This window comes from Eumetopias jubatus, unplaced genomic scaffold (assembly GCF_037043125.1).
Source record: "Eumetopias jubatus isolate StellerSeaLion01/CBP00866 unplaced genomic scaffold, mEumJub1_p1.0 scaffold_13, whole genome shotgun sequence".
Taxonomy (NCBI): Eukaryota; Metazoa; Chordata; class Mammalia; order Carnivora; family Otariidae; genus Eumetopias; species Eumetopias jubatus.
This window is the reverse complement of record NW_028274819.1, coordinates 57,746,292-57,764,867: the sequence shown is the minus strand read 5'-3', so window position 1 is coordinate 57,764,867 and position 18,576 is coordinate 57,746,292. Positions and strand designations below refer to the sequence as shown.

Here is an 18,576-nt window from a genome sequence, read left to right as displayed (position 1 = left end):
CTCCAGGAACTGGCACCACCTACCTCCCCAATGGTATCTCTGGCCACGCCATGCAGACCTCTGCACTCCTCACACCTGCTTTGCTCTTGGAGACACTAGGCCTCTGCACATGTGATTGCCTCCTCCTGCAACACTGCTCTCCCTCCTCCTCACCTGGCTCCCTCCTACTCATCCCTGGTCTCAGGTTAGCCTCCTTCCCCTCCCAGACATGGTTAGGAGCTCCTGTGTGGTACTCTCATAACTACCCCCGGATAGGACAGCCACACTTTATGGTTCGAACCCAAATCACTCTGTCCCCAGTGCTTGGCAATATCCAGCACATCGTAGGTCCTCTGGAAACCGATACTGACTGAGTGAGGAGCTTGCTGAAGCCCAGAGAGAGGAAAGTGACTTGCCCAAGGTCACACAGCCGGTAAGTGGTAGAGCCAGGAATCTGCAATGCCTACCACCGCTGCCCGGCTCTGTCCACTACACCACACTGCCCCCCACGGAGCCTCAGAGACCCGAGCCACCAACATTCCCGCACCCCTGCCCCAGCCCCTGGTTCGGAGGTGTTGTTGTCTCTCATGCTGGCTGAGTTTCCCTCTTGCTTCCAGAGCTGCCCTAGCCCTGTGGGCCCCAAGAAAAGATGCCTCATCTCTCATCTCGTCTTGCTGAGCCCCAAGGCTTTGATGTGCCCTGAGTCACCCCTGGCCTTGTCTTTTCCTCTCCTGCTAATCTTTTCTCACACATGTGTCCCTCCCAGCTCTGAATCATGCTTTCTGATCTGCTCTGAACTCTGGCCAAGAGGTCTGCATCTTTCTGGCAGAATGATATGAAATAAAACAAGGCCCGCACACCCCTCCAGATGTGGGGAAGCAGGCAGCCTGTGGCTGACGATGTGCAAGCGTGTCTGTCATCACTCCCGCCATCCGCCTCAGTTTCCCCTCTGTCCCCAGCAGGATCTGGTTACTGCTCTTTAATCCGGTCTGGGTTGGGAGGCAGCCAGGCAATCATTTCCTGGTTCCAATGGGGTTTGTGATCCCCTGCCAGCACACACTGAATGAGCACTTTATGGACGCAGCTCCAGCGCCGAGCCCATGTGGGCTACAGGGGCAGAGAGGCCTTACCCCAGCCACTCAGCCCCCGCAGGTGAGACCAGCCTTGGCCATGCTGCCAAGCGGACCCTGGGCAAATCACTTGACCTCTCTGAGTCTCAGGCTCCCATCTGTAAAACAGAGGGGAAAGTGCCTATGGCTTGGCATGGTTTCACCGATCAAGCAATGTGAGAGGAAGTGCTATGGTCCCTTCACTCACCAGTGTGATGCCGATGCTGCCGAGCACCACCATGTGCAGGGGCTGAGGCCTCCCCCTGAAAGCACAGAACGGGGCAGGGGTCGGAGGTGGGGCCAGCGCCAGGTAAGCCTCTACAGAGGACTGGCCCAACCTAGGGACTATCACAGGGGATTTCATGAACCTCTGCAATGGCCCGCAGAGGCCGTTATCCCTTCAGACGCAACACAGGTTCAGAGAGGTGAGTAACTAGCCCAAGGTCACACAGCAAGTCAGTGGTGGAGCTGGAATTCACATCTGTGTTTGCTAGTGTGGAAACCTTTGCCCTCACTTCTCCTCTGGCTGTGTTCTCCCATCTGCAAAAGTACCGCACCTGTGTATACCTGTGTATACCCTTGCTTGCGGCTGAGTGCCCACGATCATAGGAGTCTTTGAGTGATCATGATTATGGATCCAAGCTCCTAGAAAGTGGGGCCTGTGCCTGGTCACCTTTCTGTCACTGGAGTTGTAGGGGTGATTACTAATGACACCAAACTCTCCCAGCTCAGGTGGCAGGCAGATGGAGGGCTAGAGGTCAGTGTAACAGCTTAGAGAAACCACCATGCTCCTCCTCCGCAGTCTGGACCTTGGGTCACCCAACTGAGGCAGCGCTGGGTCCCCAGAGCAGATGCACTGTCCCTGAATTGCAGCCGTACGCTTGGCGGCTAGAAGCAGGGCCAGCGAGCTGTAGGTCTCCGGGGCTGCCTCTGGGAAGGCGGGGCTGACCGATACGCATGTGCTGACCACGTGCAGGGCAGTAGCAGAGGGAAACCCCACACAGCAGGCACGCTCCCCAAAACATAGAAGGAAAGGGCCCAAGCCCTGTGTATCAAGAGGCAGCACAGCATACGGGCTCTGGCGCTGGACTGACCAAGTTCAAATCTGCACTGTGTGACATTGGCAAGTGACTTAATTCTCTGGCCTGCTGTCCCCCTGTGAATTGGTAAGATTCTTGTGAAGATCTAATGCACTGATATTTGTGAAGGGTTTGGAACAGCGTCTGTCATGTAGTAGCTGCTATCCAAGTTCTTAAGCATTTAGTCCTTCCAAACTTGCCAGGCAGATCACAGGTTCTTCCTCCTGTGGGGAAGAAGTGGGTGGGCAGAGGGAAAGCTGGGTGAGGGAAAGCCTCACCCCTATTTTTCCCTCCTGGGGCATGGGGGGGTGGGAGGTCTTTTTCCTCTGTGGAAAATGTACACAGTGGGGGAGTAGCCATGTCCCTGACCCCTGCCACATTCACCGCCAGCCCACCAGCGCTGGGTGGACAAGAGCAGGTGATGGAGAGGGAGGGGGAGCTCACAGCCCCGAGGAGGGAAGCATCTGGTGACCTGGAAGATTTTACAGACTCGATGAAGTGGGAGCGGGGCTGGTGGAGGGCTTGGATCTCAGCAGACAGGGACCGAGAGAGAGCATTTGAGGCAGAGGGGCCAGGCCATCAAGCAAGCACTAAGTGTCTCTGCGGTTGGCAGAAACGTTCCCATTGGCGGAAGCATGGGGCACCAGGAGCAACGGTTAGGAATTAGTCAGGAAATTCTGTAAGTCATGGGAGTTCCTCACCGCCAGCCCACTGGGAGCAAATTTAATTATCTAAACAGAATGTGGCATGATTAGGGCAGATCACTGCCTGATGTTGGGGTAGAGACAGCCTGGGTCGGGGAGAGGTTTGGGGGGCATAGGGAGCAGGGCACAGTCCACAGCAAATGTGGGAAAGATTTGTTGAATTACAATGCCCTCTGTGGGCGGGGGATGTATTATTATTATAATTATTATTGCCCACCGGGTGCTGAGGGAGAGCAGATGTGCAGCACCAGAAGGACAGCTCTACTCCCCAGGTCCGGGAAGTATTTGCTGGCTGCAGGAGATGCAGTGCCGGAACTGGGCTCTTGAGCCTGGAGAGGGAAAGACTTGGCCGGGGGGGGGAGGGGGGGGGCGTTGAGGTAGAGTCGCCTTCTTCACCTTGGCTGGCCAGGCTGGTGGCAGAGAAGGCCACAGTACACATCTGGGTCCAAACCAGAGTTACCTAGAGGAAGAAGCAGCCACCTCTAGAAGGGGGGACTTTCCTATTAACAGATGCAAGCAGACCAGGCCAGCCACTGAGGAGGCAGACGGGTGGCCTTTAAAGTCCCTCTGAGTTCTGAGATTCTGGGAGTCTTTCATCTCCGACACCATCAGCCAAGAAAATGATGATGATGATGGTGGTGGTGACAGAAGTCTCCATCCATTGAGCAACTATAATGAGCCTAGTTCCTTTAAAAAAATTTTTTGGGGGGCGCCTGGGTGGCTCAGTCGTTAAGCATCTGCCTTTGGCTCAGGTCATGATCCTGGAGTCCTGGGATCGAGCCCTGCATCGGGCTCCCTGCTCGGCGGGAAGCTTGCTTCTCCCTCTGCCCCTCCCCCGGCTCGTGCTCTTTCTCAGATAATAAAGTCTTTTAAAAAAACTTTTTTTTTTAGGTAACATACAGTGTAATATTAGTTTCAAGTGTAGAATTTGGTGATTGAACACTTCCATACAACACCCAGTGCTCATCACAAGTGCCCTCCTTAATCCCCATCACCTGTTTCACCCATCCCCCAGCCACCTCCCTTCTGATAACCAAAGCCTAGTTCTTTTAATACTTTATCTTTAATGCGCATTCCACCTAAGAGGAAACTGAGGCTCGCACAGTGAAATGGTCTGCCCAAGGTAAACGGCAGAGCCAGGGATTGAACCCACGTCTCTATGATTCCCAAACCTACATTTTTTCTAGTACACCTTGGAAGGCATACTAGGTGTACTTACTTTCCAAAAGCTCCCCCCCCCACCGGGGGAGGGTATATATGCATCCAATACGCACGTGCTCCTCTCCAGATGAAGGCCTGATCCGTCGCTGTGGCGTTGTGCAGGCGGGGTGCCCAGGTCTTGCCGCCAGGTCACGGCCTGGGGCCAGAGGAGACCAGACAGGCACAGTCAGCTCCACTTCAGACCGAAGGCGACTTGAAGTGCGCAGATCTAACTGTCGCTAGCGCACCTGGGACGGGAGGGCCGCTAGGGACGGCACCGTGGGCCAGACTTGAGGGGCGGGTCAGGGCTCCCCAGAAGGGCCTTGTCTGGGCTCTGGGGCGGTCCAGCGAGGGCGTGCTCTTGCACTGGAGTGTGAAGGCTGTGGCTTCTAGGTGGAGACCATTGGGGATGCATGCCTACATGGTGGCCTCAGGGCTGCCCCGGCGCAACGGGAGCCGGCACGCAGCTGAGATAGCCAACATGGCCCCGGACATCCTCAGCTCTGTGAGGGGCTTCCGGATGAAGCATGTGCCCGATGTGCCCATTTACATCCGGGCTGGCCTGCACTCAGGTACAAACTGGGGGCCGTGGGGGCAACGGGCCAGACCGACATGGGCTGGGCAACCCCAATGGTGTGCTTCTGGCATTCTGAGATTCTAAAGCTCTACGATAGAAAATTTGACATTCCTCTTTTTCTTCCATTATTTGAAGGTTCTGAGATGTTATAAGTCAAAGAATCTGTGATGCTCAGTTTCATTCATATATATACATACACGCACATGTTTTGTCTCAGCCTCTGTCAGAGTCATCTGAGGCCATGCCAAGGAGCTGATAGTCTGATGGAAGAGGCAGGACAGAGACCTTCTGTGGTTCTGCCAACAACGAAATGTTTGCTGGGATGGGTCTAGGAGAGACCGAGGGGTCTCTAATACATGCTTCTCAGGCCCCCACCCCTTCCTCCCTCCATGTTCCCCCTGCAGGATAAAATTCAAATTCCTCGCCCCCCCCAACAGCCTCCCAGGCCCTTGCTATTCCGTCCAACCTCATCTCCCATCACTTCCCCCCTTGCCACTCCAACCACGCTCAGCTGCTTGCCGCTTCCCACAGACAGGTGGGCTCTCTGCCCTGGGCTCCTGCCATTCCCTGCCCACTCATTCTCTCGTCCTCCAAGACACAGCTCATGCACCACCTCCTCCAGAAAGTCCTCTGGGCTGGGTCAGACCCCCATCTCTGGGCTGGCACAGCTCTGATGCTTCCATCTGACAACATTGATCACAGCTTACATGCCCCCCCCCCACCAGGCTGGGAGCTCCCCAAGAGCAAAAACTGGCTCTGATTTAACTGTGTCCCCCTATCCCCGGCCCAGAGCCTGGCACAGCTATCATCTCTTCTCTGGGTACTGTTGGAGACTCCATATAGCTTCATCTTCCCCCCCAGCTGGAGCCCAGGAGGTGGGGTAGAGACAGCAGGGGTGGGGAGAGGGCATGGGGAAGGGCAAGACTGCCATGAGAACCTCTCTTGGGTCCAGGATCTCCTGGAACTCACTGGGCACATTTGAGTTTCAGGGCCCTGCGTGGCAGGGGTCGTCGGTCTCACCATGCCCAGGTACTGCCTCTTTGGTGATACTGTTAACACTGCATCCCGGATGGAGTCCACAGGACTGCGTGAGTGTCTTATATTTCTATCTTGCCTGGGTGAGGACTCTCAATGACCCCTGCAACCTGGCTATTTGAAACAGTGCTTAGTAACCAAACCACCACCTGGTGGCAGTGTACCTTAGTTGTCAGTAAAACAACTACATGGAGATAATGTATGTCACTGGTTCTTTTAACTTTCCATGGGGCTTTTGTGATGATCTCATGAGAGAAGACAATGACTTGAGAGGCAGGAGGCCTGGGTCCCAGCCCTGTCTGCCACTGGCTTGCTTGGTGTCCTCGAGCAAAATACTCTTCCTCTAGGCCTTGGTTTCCACATCTTTACGACGAGGAGACCCCTCTCAATTTTTTAATGCCATTTTAGGCCCTTGCTGGCAGCAGAGGCGACTCTTGATGGCTTAGTTAGAGCAGGTGTAAAAGTTGGAGTCCTAGGACCTCTGCTTCTGGCTACGGAAGTCATGTGCTCCCTAATGTTGTTTGGTACATATCCTGCATGACTAGATGTGCTGGCCCTCGTGGAGAGTCTTGCTCTTAAAAGAAAAATAACAGCTAATCTGCTCTGACTCAGCCTTCACAGACTTCCCTATAAATGAAAATTATGTTCCTATGGGTTCTGACTTCATCTTGAGTTCCTCTGAACACTCGATCTATGGAATCTGCTTTTCCTCGAGGCCTCTATTTTAGTGACCAAGTCTACCAGAGGGACAGGAAGGTCAGGTGAAGGGTGTTGTAGGAATCAGAATTGTGTGCATTACTGGCTGGACCTGGGGCTGTTACAGGTCTTAATGATATTACTAAACACCAGGTATGCTGTCACCAGGTGGTGACTTGATCGCTACATTTCTTGTCAGCATACAGAATTCACGTCAGCAGAAGCACAGTCCAGACACTTCTCAGCCTGGACGAAGGCTACAGAAATGACATCAGAGGCCAGACAGAGCTAAAGGTAGGGGAGGTTTCTTTCCTGGAATTGATGGAAAAATCCCCCCCCCCCAATCCAGTTTCTGTGGGCAGCCGGAGAGATTCTTACTCGTTTGACTGATAGAGAAGGAAATGCTCTGTCTGTAGTCGAGGATGGACCTGATCACCTGGACCTCATGGACCTCATCATTCCCCAAATTCTAAAAAAAAAAAAACATTTCTTCCTGGGAACCACTCCCTCATTGACTCCTCACAGGAAGAAGGGCCAGGGTTGAGAAGTTACTTCTACTGATGACATATGTGGACAGCAGGCTGGTGCCCAACATTAACATATTTATTGCCACAGCAATCATGAAAGAAGGCTCACTGTCCCCATTTTATAGTTGAGGAAATGAAATTAGGCAAAGTGATTCATTCAAAGTCACATTAGCTTGTATCCCAGATCTGATGGCTCTAAAACCTGTGCTTTCTCCATAACATTGTCGGGTTCCTACTCATCCCTCAGAACCCTAGAGCAGATCTCACCTCTCATGGAAGCCTGCCCCGACCCAGGAACACCCATCTTTGTTTTAAAGGTTTTATTTATTTATTTGACAGAGAGAGACACAGCAAGAGAGGGGACACAAGCAGGGGGGTGGGGGGGAGGGAGAAGCAGGCTTCCCGCCGAGCAGGGAGCCCGATGTGGGGCTCGATCCCAGGACCCTGGGAGCATGACCTGAGCCGAAGGCAGACACTTAACGACTGAGCCACCCAGGCGCCCCTGGGAACACCCATCTTCCCTTTCCCCAGTGGTAGCTCTCATACCTCTCTGTGCACCCACCCCTCCCACGACCTCCTTCTGCTGCTGCAGGGTGACGCTGGGTGATACCTGCCCATGAGCACCTCTGCATTCTTTTTTGCAATGTTAACATTCAATAAAGGTAATGGTTCAGTGTTCCCGTGAGTGAGTGACTTTTCTTCCTACCGCACTTCTTCTCATTGCCCCCATTCCTCCGGTACAGACAGGCCTGGTGGCAAGACCGGAGCAGCCCAGACATTTAAAGGCCCAGAACTATGACCAGGCCCTAGAAATTGTGCGCTCGGTGGAACTCACTTCATTACACTGTGAAATGTCAGAGCAGGAGGGTACAGCTCAGAGAGGGGTAGCAACTTGTCCACAGTCACACAGCCTGTGAGCACTGGCGTATGTGGAAACCTTTACTATGGAGGTTATGGGAGAGTGAGCCGGAATAAGTCTTGTTTGGGGGAGGAGGCACGAGATGTCCTGAGGAACAGAGGATTCTGATGCCAGAGGGCAATGCGGAGAAGGCGGGGGGGGGGGGGGGGGGAGGACAGCACACCAACCACAGTTCTTCAGGATGGCCTGGGGGCTCCACGGGGCAATACCCATCCGTGGCCGAATCCATGGGCCAGCCAGCCCTGGCCCCAGCGCCCCTAATGCCCCCTCTACTCCTGAGTTCCAGGCAGCCGTACCCCCATCCCAGGCAATGGGGTCCTTCGACGGTTTGGGAAAGATCACAGATCATAGCATCTTGGGATCTTAGCATTCCAGACCTGCTGGTCATAGAATTCATGATTTATTATTCAGTTACTTCTCTAACAGATAAATATTAATGCATGTAATCCTCAAAGCAACTCATGAGGTACTGAGGAACAGAGAGGTGAAGTAAGTTGGCCAAAGCCACACAGCTAGCCAGTGACGGAGCCAGGATTTGGACGGAAACAGTCTGACCCCCGGCTCCAGGCTGCTCTGCACGGAGCTGTTCGGAACTGTGCCCCTTCCTCCGGCCTTGCTTTCTGCCTGCGAAGCTGGGCGTAATCCCCTGTCCTCTCTCCTCCAGGGGAAGGGTGTAGAGGAGACCTACTGGCTGGTGGGGAAGGCAGGCTTCCCTGGGTCCCTCCCCCCACCTCTGGACATCAAACCTGGGTGAGTAAGAGGAATTTCCCCCAAAGCTCAGCCTTTTTTGTTTGAAGTTTGGTTTGTTCTTTTTCTGATTATAAGATTATCACCTGCCCAATGTGGAAAACTTGGAACATACACAATTCTTCAGCGATTAAATAGTCACCTCTTCCCACTGCTGAGAGACAGCCTGTTGCTGATGCGTTGGCTGTGGATGCAGTCACGCTGCCTGGCTGGTCTCTCATTCTGATTTGCGCTCTCCATTCGGGTCAGAGCACTTCAGAAACGCACGTCCCTGGCGACGGCATCCGGAGCGCAACACCGGTGCTGCGCACGCGCAGTCGGCCCACTCTGAGCCGGGTCCTGGTGATGCGCTGGTAAAAAAGTGACTGGGCGTTTGTCGCCGTTCAGACTCTTTCTGCAGATGAGGAATTTATAGATCAAAGGACACGCACATGTCAGGGGCCAAATGAGGCAGATCCTCAGAGAGCTTGTGCCTGCCTGGCACTTTGGCTCTTCCCTTTGTCCTCGGTCCTGTGTGACCCTGTGTCCTTCCCTGAGGGCAATAAGGGCGGGGTGGCGGGGGAGCTGTTACTGCGATGTGTTCTTCTCAGGCAGGAGCCGGTCCACAGAGGGCCCAGGGCAGGGCGGCCGGGGGTGCTGCCAATGGCTGAAAAGGACAGTTTCCTAGAAATGAGAAGGTCCTGGGGCCCACGGGCCCATTGCAGGTGTGGAGGCTGAGCCCTACTAGGGTTTTCTGTCATCAGAACTTCCGACTGGCTCCCCTCAACTCTTCCAGGACGGCCCCCCACCCAAGGCTGCCCCCATCTCTCAAAGACAAGAAGTGTGCGGGACACTCGTGGGCTTCCTGGGAAAAGACCCGCACTGAAGCAGCTCAAGGGGCCCGACTGGCGGGGCCGGGGCTACCGGCAGGGAGCTGCTCACGGAGGCCGTTTCCTCTCCACCTGCTGTCAGGGTGCCCCAAGGCCATCTCGAGTGTCCTTCCCTTGACACAGAGCAGGGTCCAGCGCAGCAGGGCAGGGGTGGGGGCGGGTGGGCCCACACTGGTGTGCCCACCGGGGTGCAGGACACACAGGGGCACCCTTTTTATAAGGCCACCCCAGCCTCGTGGGTGCAGAAGCAGCTTCTGCTCACAGAAAGTCCTCCACGCAGCCCAGGGTCCTTCCGCTTCGCAGACAGTGTCTGTGTGGACAGCTTGCTGGGCAGCAGCGTGGGGTGAGGAACGCGGTGTGGCCCAGGGCCTTCCCGTGTGCCACAGCACCCCGGCTCACCCATCTGCAGGAGAACAGCTGTGGCCCTTCGTGTCCTTTCCTTGTCCATCAAGGTGCTCTGCTCCAGCCCGCCTCTCTTGGGCCTTACACAGCAGGCCTCCTCTGCCTTACAGCCTTCCAGGTCCCGCCCCCACCGGGAGCCGCACTTCTCAGAAGGCCTGTCTGCTGACGGTGACCTCACTTCCTCACCCACCACTCCCTGCCCAGCCCCCGCAGTCTGACTTTCACCCCCACGCGCCCAGAAGACTCTGTGAAGGTCACCGGTGACCTCCATCCGTGTCACTAGGTCTGCGGGCCGGTTTTACGTTCTCAACCTGACCCACAGCTCGGGAGCATTTCCCCTTTGCCCTCCCTCTTCCCAGAAACATGCCCCAGGCCTCCCAGCTGGGCTCCTTCCTCTCCAACTCACCCTCCTCAGGCTCCCCGCCAGCCAGCCCCGTGCCTCTCCCAGGCTCTGAAATGCGGGGGTTCCCTTCCCACCCAGACGCTGCTGACGTCTATCAAGGGCCTCAGCCTGACCTCCGCTCCGGAGCTCAGGGCTGTGGAGCGCTCGCTGTCCCTCAACAGATCCTTTCAGGAGCCCCACCTGGCAGCCTGGCCCTCCTCCAGAGCTCTCTCCTCGTGGGTGGCCTCGCCATCCTCCTTCTGAAAGGTGGAAGTCGCCGTCCTGGAGTCCCCAGGGCTCTGCCTCCACCACACCCCCACCCGAGGGCTCCACCTGGGCACCTGTCTCCTGCCCTGGAGCAGGGGCGGCTCACCACTCCCCTATCCACTGTGCCTCTCCACCCACCACCTGGCAGCCCAAGCAAGGTCTTTTTTTTTTTTTTTTTTTAAGATTTTATGTATTTATTTGACAGAGAGAGACACAGTGAGAGCAGGAACACAAGCAGGGGGAGTGGGAGAGGGAGAAGCAGGCCGCCACGGAGCAGGGAGCCCGATGTGGGGCTCGATCCCAGGACCCTGGGACCATGACCTGAGCCGAAGGCAGATGGTTAACGACTGAGCCACCCAGGCGCCCCGCCAAGCGAGGTCTTAAGTACAAGACGAACGGGATACATAGGAAAGTCCACCGGTTAACACCCTCTGGGGCTCCCTACTGCTCTGACGCTCAAGCCCAAACTCTTTCCTGCTACCATGGAGGCCTGCTGCTCTGGGCCTGGGCCTGCCCCTGGCCTGGGCTGTCTGGCCACCTTCCACTGCACACCACCTGCTCGGGACCTCCTTGCTGTTACCTTAAAACACCCTGAACGTCTTTCTAACTCAGGGCCTTTGCGCCTGCTATCCCAATGCCCTGGCCCAGTCCCTTGCTATCCTCCAGGCCTCAGCTCTGATGTGGCTCGTTCGGCAGGCAGGCAGTTCTGATGTCACGCGCTAAAGGAAACCCTGCTGTCACCTCCTTCCCATCTCCCAGTATTGCACCCCCATAGCACTTGCCGCTTCCTGACACTTCTTTTTGATTCCTTTGTGGAACTTTCCCCTGCTTACATAAGCTCCAGGGGATCTGGCCGGGGGCGGCAGATGCACCGCAGGGCTTTCAGTGCCAGGAGCCCAGGGAAGGGAAGCTCTCAAGCTCCTGCTGGCTCCCATCAGGCCCTGGCCCACCCCAACCTAGGAGCGGGAATAGCAGGTCTGGCAACCATTTGTCATCCTGAGCTCGTCAGCTGATGACTTTTCCACTCCCTGATGGAAACTTTAGAAAGTGCTAGAAACGTTTTCATCTTCTTGGCTCAGGGAGGGAAGGGAGCTGAGATGAGTCCCAGGGAGTTCCACCTGATTTGGGAGCCTCCCAGGCCTTCGGGCAGGCGGGGGAGAATCGGCTCAGACCTAGTGCGGGGACACACGGGACCCACAAACATAAGTGTGCCTACACGTGTGCACACCCACATTACATCCGTCGTGGGCATCAGATACACGAACACATGGAAATGCCACCACAGGCCCTCTGCTTGCTTGGAGATGAGATCACAGACAGACCAACACACACACACACACACACACACACACACACACACACACACACACACACACACACAAGGAATCTCTGCAGGAAGGGCTTAGGGGGACTTGTCTTGGAGTTGTGTCTGTAAGGCAGTTACCAAATTTTTACTTGAACTATATGCTGTAACATGATTTTTTTTTAAAGTCAAATTTTCTAAAGATGCTTTTATCTTCACTTGCTGTCTTTGCCATACCTGCAGAAGTTATTTATCTTTATCTATTTGGGGATGTTTGGGGAAGCTGGTGAAGATCAGGGGAAGGGGATACAAAGCCCCCTCCCATGTCTTGGTGTAGCCACAACAGAAGGGCCCGCAGAAGTGCCTTCCTTCTCATGTCACAGAAACACTCTGCAGAATGGTCCCTTGTCTTCCCTCTATCTCTGCAACCAGGCTCAAAAGTGTCCCCTGCCAGGTTGATGTGAGGCCCTGGCTGTCACTCAGAGCCTTGCTCTCTTCTCCACGCAAAGGTCATAACCCTAACCTACCCTCCTCCAGGCACATAAGGGAAACAAGTAAGAAAATGAAAGTGTGTGCAGGGTGGGGGTCCAAGGTCCCTGTCCCAGATATGCCTCATACCCCGAGAGTCACAGAGCCCCTCAAGCCACGGCCTTCTGGCTTCCTAGCAACCATCTGGAGCAGGGGATGGGGCCAGCTCCCCACCTCCTGGGAGGCTGCTGGACACGAAGGCCCGCATGCACACGAGTCTACAACACTTCACCTCTCTGAGCCTGGTCTGAGGATGCCCACGGCGGGGTTGCTGCTGGGAGCAGGAGAAGCCCACGAAGGAGAGGGGCTCTTTGCCAGCACTTGGGGGCTCAAAACGCCCACCCCTGTTGTTCTGGGTGGTGGTCTTATTATTCTTGTTTCTCCTTTTCCTCTAGGGATCCCTGGCAGGACCTCATCAACCAAGAAATCAGGGTGGCATTCGCCAAAGCGCGCCAGAGCATGGCCAGGCCTGGGAGCTCGGGGGAGGCCTTCACTGGGCCCTGAGAAGGGGAACAGAGCGGAGCAGGGGCCTGTGCCAGCCCGGAAAGTCTCGTGCCTAGATATTCCCAAACCCTCTCCTTGTTCCAGTCCCCACAAAGAATTCCCTTGCTGAGCAACCTGGCAGCCAACAGGGTACTCATTACTAAGTGCCCTAGAGCGATATTAATTGATGCATTCCAGTATGAATCCTGTGGGTAAACTTGCCCCTTGACACAAAAACAATAAAAATAGAAATATTCCCTCCCTTTCACGCAGTGCTTTGTTCCTGACAAATCGTTTGCACTCTGAGAGCTTGTTATCATAGAGCTTATTATTCCTCACATCCAGAACACTGTTCCCACTGTATGGCTGAAGTGCCTGGGCCCAGAGGCAGGAGGCTATGTGCCCCCAGTGGCACAGCTGTCACAGGGAAAAGCATGACGGGGACCAGGAGCTAGAGCCAGGCAGACGAGGGTCCCCGATTTAGAGGGACTACCTCCTGACGTCACCTCACGTCTCCAAGACTGTCATTTCTAAAATGGGTGCTGACGAGGCCCATGTAAGCCCTGTTCCTGAAACACTGTAAGTATGCTGCCTCCTTCCCTGCCTCTCCTGCTCTAACCAGCCTCACCTTCTGGGTGTCTGTGAGCACTGTGCGGGGAGTCCAGGTTCGCGGGCTCCCAGAATCTCAGGGGAAGGAAGGGTAGCGGAGTGATAATTCCTTAGTTCTTAGGAAAATGAGACTTCTGTCTTACGGGGGGGGGGGGGAGGCGGGGAACAAACAAATCCACAACCCACTCATTAAATTGGCTTCTAACATCAAAGAGTGCTCACCAAAGCCCCCGGGGCTGATTTCAGAGCAGGCGGACAGAAGCAGGTGGAATTCATTTTCCTGACTAAGGGCAGAGGGCCAGGGGCCAGGGGGCAGGTTCAGCCCTAAACAAACTTGTCCTTCTTCAAAAGACCCCTAGGGAAAAAGACCTGGCACTACATGGAACTGGGGGTCGTTGGAAAAACGTGCCGGTGGGGGGTGCGCTCACAGAAGCTAGGCTGCGTGCGCGTGCGTGCGTGCGTGTGTGTGTGTGTGTGTGTGTATGTACACGCGCCTGCACCGGAGCACGAGAGAGGAAATGTGAGAGGCTCATGGATGATGTGTGTTAGGAGCCACAAACAGCTGTGTGGTGGAAAGTGCTAGACTCAGCTTTGGGGGACGCCCCTGCCGTTCCTGACCTTGCATGACTTTGGGCCTAACCGTTTTACTCCCGAGTTTCTGGAAATGCAGAACGGGGCCGGTCACCCTCAGCTCCCTTGTGAGAGAGCTCTGTGGAGACAGCACATGTGGCTGAGCGGGGCGGCAGAGGTGTTGAGGAGGGAGGAGCTGCACTTGCCCAGGAGCGGGACCCACCATGGCTTTGTGGCTGCCCACATCTGTGACTGTGGTGTAGCCAAGGGGGTGGCGGGGACAGCAGCGTGGCCCTGGTTCCTCCACTGCACTCTGTTCTGCTTGTGGATTTTCTCTCCTCATCTGTAGAAGGGATGTAGGTGACTTCGAGGTCCCTCTGGGTGTGAGGCTTTGTGCACAGTGAGTCTCTGTGAGCACCCATGGAGGAAATGGAGACCAGTGTGGTGGGCAGACCCAGGAGACCAGAATTCAAAGCAAGAGCCAGCTTTCCAATGGCATCCCAGACCCCAGTCTCTCGGTGCTCTGGGCTCCTCACCGTGCAGCAGGGACCAGGCCCCTGCCCTGCCTGCCTTATGGGGATGCCATTGGGTCAAAGGTGGCAATAGCTGTGAACACACGCTGTCACCTGAGGGGCGCACCCGTGTGTGAACAGAGCTGTGTGGCTCTGTGTACATTATGTGGATGTCGGGGGTGAAAGGGCTCTGAGCAGGCGAGCGACGCGTCTGCATGTGTGTGCCCGTCGGTGAATGTGTGTCAGGGCGCGCATATGTGCATTTATGCAGACGCACGTGTGCATTTGTATATCTGTGGGCCTCGGGGGGTCTGCACATGCACTGCTTTAGCTGTGTATGTTATGTGTCCACATGTGTCTGTGTCTGGGAGCAGCACCAGATCTCCATATATTCATGCATTTAAGGTGTGTGTCCAAGTGCACGCCTTGTACGTGTGTGGGTTATATGTCAGACGGTGCCTGGATCCAGCCATGGTCTCCTTGCTCTTGGGCCCCTGGAATGGTGGTGTTGAGGACAGTAGGCCTTGTCCTTCTGGCCACCCTCTGAGCTGCCCATGTTGAGAAGGGCCGAGGCAGCTCTGTTCTCAGAGGTCCCTCTCAGATCCTCCAGTGCAGAACCTGGGGACTCCAGGAGGCAACTCTTGTCTCCAAGGCTGACATACTGCATATGAATAGATGCCCCCCCCCAGCCTCCACCGGGGTACTCGCCTTTCCCCAACCTTCCCTCATCAGCTGGGGATGCCATCGCTGAGGACAAAGGCCAGCGCCGCCTGACTCCTGGATTGTGCCTCTGCCCCGGGGCTGGGCTGGTTTCCTCTGTGCTGGGAGACATTCAGGCTTACCTGTTCTGCACGTACCACTACCGGCCCTGTGCCTGGAGCTTCCATGTACATTGTCTCAACCACAACACTCACGAAGATAGGAGTTAATTGCCCTCCTCCCTGGATGAGGAGACAGAGGCTCAGAGGGGTGAAGTGATTGTCCATGCCTCTGTCTTCGGATAGGAGGTGGTTACACAGTGTGACAAAGGCCCAGAGAAATAGCAGTGGTCCCTGGAAAACTCGAAAGGGGGCAGCCGCAGGGGGCACACAGCTCTTCTGTGAATGGCGGGTGAGGACAGAACCTTCCAGCTGAGGCTGAGGAGGCTTTGAGGAGCTCACACTTCTCTCATGAGGAGCCAGCCTGGCATTTGCATGGGGCTTCCTTGAATCCGTCCTGGTAGAACCCCAGAGATGGGGCCCCAAGTCATGATTTTCATGGTGAGTCAGTGCTAGCTGGTCCCTGTGAAGTCCCCCACCTTTGCCATTACCCTGGTGCCTTGGTTGGTTTCTAGCAACAGAACATTCTTGGCACGTCTAAGGAGTGGAGTACTCATGATGGCAGACAGAACCACAGGGCTCCAGAAGGTTGTTGCTGGGCCTGGGGATCTGGAAGTGTTTGGTGTATGGTTCTTCAGGCAGGCACAGTGTAGGACGGACTCCCTGGGAAAGCCAAATGCTCTAGCCTGGCCTTCTTCTACTCACGCTGGCTTCACCCCATCTGCGCCCTTCCACTCAACATTCTGGTCATGACAGACTGCGCTTCCCCAAACCCTGAATGATGCCACATCTTAGTCTTGCCGTTTTCTCTACCTACACTTCTTTATCCTTTTACCCACATTTGGCGAACTCCCAAACACCATTCAAAGCCCACCTAGAAACCACCTCCTCCTGAAACCCTTTCTCAAACCACCCCCTATATGTAATCAGTAATTGCACGTCTAACCCTCACTTGATGGCAGGAGCTGTATTTAGTTCATTCCTTTAGCCCAATGCCCAGAAGGAGGTGTGCAGTGGGAAACTGAATGGATGAACTGACAAACTAAAGAACTAGCTAGCCCACAGTTTTCCAGTGAACAGTCTCCCCTCCGCAATGCCACTTCCTGAGCTCTCCTGCCAAGTTTCTCCTCTGCTCTTCTCTGTGTTGGGCTTGCTTAGTCAAATGCTTAGCTGGGACCCTGCACGCCAGGTATGGGCAGTGTGTCAGCCCATGGCTTCCCTTGGCTGCCCTGTCTCTCCTCACCACCCCCCCTCCTGCGGCTACGGATGCTCTCACCTCCACCCCAGCACTAGCGTGGGTAGTCTTCCCTAGCCCCTTGCTTCCCACCCCATCTGGCCAACTCCTCCTCACCCTCCACACCTCTGTTCCTCTGCTGCCTCCTCCAGGAAGCCTTCCCTGAAATCCTTGCTTCACCCCTGCATACTGCACGAGGGGCACCTCCTCTGGTCCCCAGCCGCCCAGCCCCCTTGTCCCGCCCTGTCCCTGCAGACTCGGGGCTTCCTAACGGCAGGGCTGGGTCTAAGCCCTCTTTCTGTGACCCCAGTAGGGGAAGAACTACAATAGGGCAGGGAAAGTAGAGGAGGCCATTATGGTGGCAGGTGAACCTCACTTTGAGGAAATCCACCTGCACAAAGATCCAGGTTTGCTCAAAGACTGTTTGAGCTGAGTCTACGCTCTTCTGGGGGGGGCGGGGGCTGAAGTGACATAGAGCAGGACAAAAGGGCCACACGTTACTGAACATGTGGTGTGTGTGTTGTCTCACAGAGCTGGTCTTGTAGCCCTAGGCAGGGGGTGTCATCATCCCCACCGCCGCTGTATTTACCTGGGGCTGTGGGACGTCAAAGCCCGGGGTCTTTCCGGAGGGTCAGCCATGCCCCTCTTGTCCCAGCTCCAGCCCTGGACTCACACAAGCCATTCCTGCTGGGAACTTCAGTCTTCCCCCTGGGCTGTGGACAGGGTGGACTGAATCTTCAAGGTCCCTTTCCAGTTTCAGGGAGTCCTTGAGACTCTTTCAGAAGTCCACTAGGGGGCAGGCAAGCTGTTCCAGAGAGAAGCAGGAGCCCCTCGGGCCACCCCAGGATTCCCTGCCCCTCCCCAGCCCCAGGCTCCAGGGGCTGACTGTCCAGCCAGAAAAGGAGGTGGGGCCCCACCTCACAGAGGAGTCCTGCTGGGGGCTCTCTCTGATGAGTGAAGAACAATGAGAGGACAGCAGGTGTCTGTGTCCTTTCCCCGTCTAGAAAGCCTGGTCCAAGTTGGCTATGTCAGAGTTTTGTCCAGTCTCCAGAAATTTGCACTCCTATTGAATAACACCCAGGTGACATTCACATGGCCCCCCATACCTTTCCCTGGGAGGCAGGGGTTGTGGTCCCCATGCATGGGCAGGAGAATGAAGCTCTTGTTGGCAGTTCTCTTCCATCGCTGACTTAGATCTCCTTCTGGGCTCCAGGCCCAACATCTGGCTGCCTGCTGGGCACCCCCCCAGTAAGCCACAGATCACCTGACTGTGCTCTGCCTGGTCACCTGGTCAGAAGCAGGAGTGATCACCCCCCCTCCCCTGTCGTTCCCATGACTCTCTCCCCAACCACCATCCCCACCATCAATCCCCAAGTCCGTCCCACCCACTACACCAGCCTCTGCCTTTGTCCAGGCCCCACTACTGAGGTCCTCGGTGATGGCATCGACCTCCGGGCCACTCTCCTGCCTCCATTCCCCATTGGCCCACGCCATTCCCGGTCTACCTGCAGCACAGACCTTGCCGTGTGACCTTCCTACCTAGCATGTTCCCACAAGGTGCCCACCCTACACCCACACCAGAGCTCTTCACCAGGGAGCTCCTGCCAATGGATCCTTCCCACTGACTCCTCTGGCACCCAGCCCTTTCCTTGCCTAGCCCCACCTTGTCCTCTCAAATTGCTCAGACCCTCACACTCAGCTCAAACCTACAGGACTGCTATTATGAGGCATTCTTATTAGTAGTTTTAATAACCCCCTAATATCTGGACTCAGTGGCCTGGAGGCTGGGTGACCATGGTGTCCAAGTCCCAAATCCTAGCTTGAGGAACATCACAATATCCACTGGGCCCACCTCCCAATTGTCATCAGGTGCATGGCCCTGATGGGGAAAGATAGGCTGTGGGGGCAGTCTGTGTTTTCCCTCTGTGTCCACCTGGAGCCCACAAGCAGCACTTTGACTTAGCCCTAAAACCAGACCCAACTTCCCAGTGCATCGTGAGAAGTGGAGAGTTTGCTGGAGATCTCCC

The 18,576-nt window shown here is 55.5% G+C and overlaps 1 protein-coding gene across 1 annotated transcript in view; it reads left to right on the top strand.

Annotated features, from left to right (window-relative positions):
- The window catches only part of LOC114218609 (guanylate cyclase D-like), a 40,113-nt gene extending 27,286 nt beyond the window's left edge, over positions 1–12,827 (top strand). Inside the window, 6 exon segments of the mRNA XM_028115778.2 lie at positions 4,465–4,485; positions 4,487–4,643; positions 5,638–5,736; positions 6,579–6,673; positions 8,490–8,575; positions 12,719–12,827. Of these exon segments, the coding sequence (XP_027971579.2) occupies positions 4,465–4,485; positions 4,487–4,643; positions 5,638–5,736; positions 6,579–6,673; positions 8,490–8,575; positions 12,719–12,827 (567 nt within the window).
- The last annotated feature ends 5,749 nt before the right edge of the window (positions 12,828–18,576 follow it).